Source organism: Trypanosoma rangeli (genome assembly GCF_003719475.1).
Source record: "Trypanosoma rangeli strain AM80 chromosome Unknown Tra_15.4_contig_00491, whole genome shotgun sequence".
NCBI lineage: Eukaryota > Euglenozoa > Kinetoplastea > Trypanosomatida > Trypanosomatidae > Trypanosoma > Trypanosoma rangeli.
The window spans coordinates 8930-11455 of NW_021706231.1; the positions used below are offsets into that span (position 1 = coordinate 8930).

The 2526-nt window shown below is 48.4% G+C and overlaps 1 protein-coding gene across 1 annotated transcript, besides 6 other annotated features; it reads left to right on the top strand.

The window, feature by feature from the left end:
* Positions 1–67: 67 nt before the first annotated feature.
* Positions 68–101: a microsatellite.
* A 138-nt stretch (positions 102–239) lies between these two features.
* Positions 240–290: a microsatellite.
* A 16-nt stretch (positions 291–306) lies between these two features.
* Positions 307–335: a microsatellite.
* Positions 336–445: 110 nt separating this feature from the next.
* TraAM80_08974 (zinc finger protein) lies at positions 446–1972 on the top strand (the record flags this gene model as incomplete). Its single annotated transcript, XM_029385686.1, has 1 exon — positions 446–1972. One exon carries the CDS (start codon positions 446–448, stop codon positions 1970–1972), a length of 1527 nt encoding a protein of 508 aa, XP_029234496.1.
* An 11-nt stretch (positions 1973–1983) lies between these two features.
* Positions 1984–2013: a sequence feature (A-rich).
* A 70-nt stretch (positions 2014–2083) lies between these two features.
* Positions 2084–2116: a microsatellite.
* A 99-nt stretch (positions 2117–2215) lies between these two features.
* Positions 2216–2261: a microsatellite.
* Positions 2262–2526: the final 265 nt, after the last annotated feature.

Below are 2526 nucleotides of genomic sequence, written 5' to 3' on the forward strand. Positions count from 1 at the left end.
TTTTATGTGCTATTAACGCAATTAGATAGTCCCGGGTGGTTAAACACGAGGCCGCACTGGCACGGGAGTGGTGCGTCGGAGTTTGCGTGCGTGCGTGCGTGTTTACCTAACTTGGTTGGATTGAGGAGATAGAAATATAGCAATCAAAGTAAGTCGGAGGAAGTCTCTCTGGTGGTGGTAGTAGGGAAGCCGCATAATTAGGGTTCCGTAGTTATTTTAACAAAGCAAGGAAGGAGGGCTGTTTTTTTTTTGTTGTTTGTTTGTTTTGTTTTGTTTTGTTTTGTTTTTTTAATTAGGTAAGAGGGAATATATATATATATATATATATATATATAAATAGTAAGTAAAGACGAAGAATTTCTTCTTTGTTGTTGTTATCACTCTCTCTCTCTCTGTGTGTGTGTGTGTGCCGTAACTGGTAGGGGAAGCGAGCAACTTGTTTTGCATGCGTCTGGCCTCCTGGAAGCCAGACAGTGCCTCCCAGCAGTGTGATAGTTGCGCCAAAAAATTTGAGTTTTTTCGTCGCAGGCATCACTGTAGGCTTTGTGGTGGGATATTCTGCTACAGCTGCTCTGATGTGTTTCTCCCAGGCGAACTGATACTGCTGCGATGGCTAGAGATTAATGGGTACGAGAAGGCTTCAAAGAAGGCTGCTGCGACTGACACGACGACATCCGAAAAGCTCCTGGATATGTTTCTGGAAAGGCATTTTCTCACCAAATCGGGCCTTAGTAATTTTTTCCCGCCAGCACCAAAGACAGCCCCGCAACGGGTGTGTGTGCGGTGCTTCGATGATGTTGAGTCGCATGCCTACGCACACAAGCCGACACTGAGCTGGAGGACGCACAGCAACCCCTTATCCGACACGCTGAGAAGCGGCGCCCCCTCCATAAACTGGCGCACTGCGAGTGACAGACGCGAGTCGTTGGTCGGAGGCCGCGAACGTAAGGTGTGTGTGATACTGCTGAAAGGCAGTGGCGGCGTGGAGAGCGGCGAGCGCACAGACCTCAGGGAACTCTTCCACGCACTGGGGCAGCTGACTATTCAGGCCAAGGCCGAGTCCACCCATGGTAACTCAAGTAGTAAAGAAACCACGCCTTCACTCAGTCCTTCACTGAGTTCGGCCTCTGACCTTTCTGGGAGTGAAAAGAATTTACTCAGTGTGTCTATGGGAGGAAGAACGGCGACGGAAACAACAGGAATAGGTCAGCAGGGTCTGCGTGGACGCTTCTCAGCCACAAGCACAACGACCAAGTATCGGAAGAAGATTGCTTTGCAGGTGCCGATGTCTTTGGACACATCTGATCCCACTCATCTTTCCCCAGGCACTACTGCCCCCAGTTTATCGGTGAGGGTTCAGCTGATTGGCGTCACCCATCGGCACGGCTTTGACAAGGCACTATTGCAGCAGCATACCATTGGCACAGATGCTTATATTATTTTGCTGGATGGAGAACCCATCTCTCCTTTGGATACGCCCGCTTTTTCAGGCGTCAGTAGTGGATTTGGAAATGGAAACGCGTTATCCTGCACTACATCCCAGTCAGGCAACTCTGTTCCGTCCCCAACGATATCTATATTTCCGCGATCATTGGATATGTTGCAAGAGCCATCCTTAGAGGCGGTGCCTCCGGCTATTGGTGCGTCATACGGTGATTCCTTCTCTGGTAAATTGGTGGAAAGCGCCCGTGCTGTGTGGGAGGCGATTGGACGGTATGGCGGGGACATTCCCATATGTGCCGTTATTGATTGTGCATCTTGCATCGGCGCGGGCAACACGGAATTAGGTGCTTTCTCTGCTGTCCCAGGCAACAGCACTTCGCAGATGGGTGCAGGCATGAACCTTCGCTGTCAGAGTGACAAACAGCAAAAGAGTGTGTCCGTGGAGGGTCAGGCGGCTGCGCTGCACAAGGCCCTCCTTCTTCTTACCAATGAGGTTATCCGCCGTGACGTAATGCGGCGAAAATATTGAGTAAAAGACGTAAAGAAAAAAAAAAAAAATGGAAAAAAAAATAGCGCTTTTTTTTTACCCATCGCCTGATAGACGATCTTTTGTTCTTGTTGTTTTTACTATTGATTTTATGAAGAAGGAGAAGAAAAAGAAAAAGAAAAAGAAGTGGGGGGGAGGGAGGAAAGGGCTGCCCCGTTTGTTAGTATATGTGTGCGTGCGTGTGTGTCCTTTGCAGCCTATATTTATTCCTCCCTCCCTCCCTCCGTGTGTTTGTGTGTGTGTGCGTGTGCGTGAGTGCAAGTGTCCGTGTAGAGGAGTACGTCCGTCAGTATTCCTGCCTCTATTCTCCTTATTGTTCTTTCTTTCTTTTTTGTACCATTCAGGTGCTGAGGATACTCCTGGCGGGCGTGGTGTGGTCCGAGCACCTAAAGAAGGTCGTAGTAGAAGAGGAAAGAAAGGAAGGAAGCAAAGTATACTTTGAGACTAATGGAAGAATAGGAAAGAGAAACGGAGGGAACTTGTATCCTTGCCTTGTTATTGCCAAGAGTATATCTGTTGTTGCTTTTCTTTTTTTT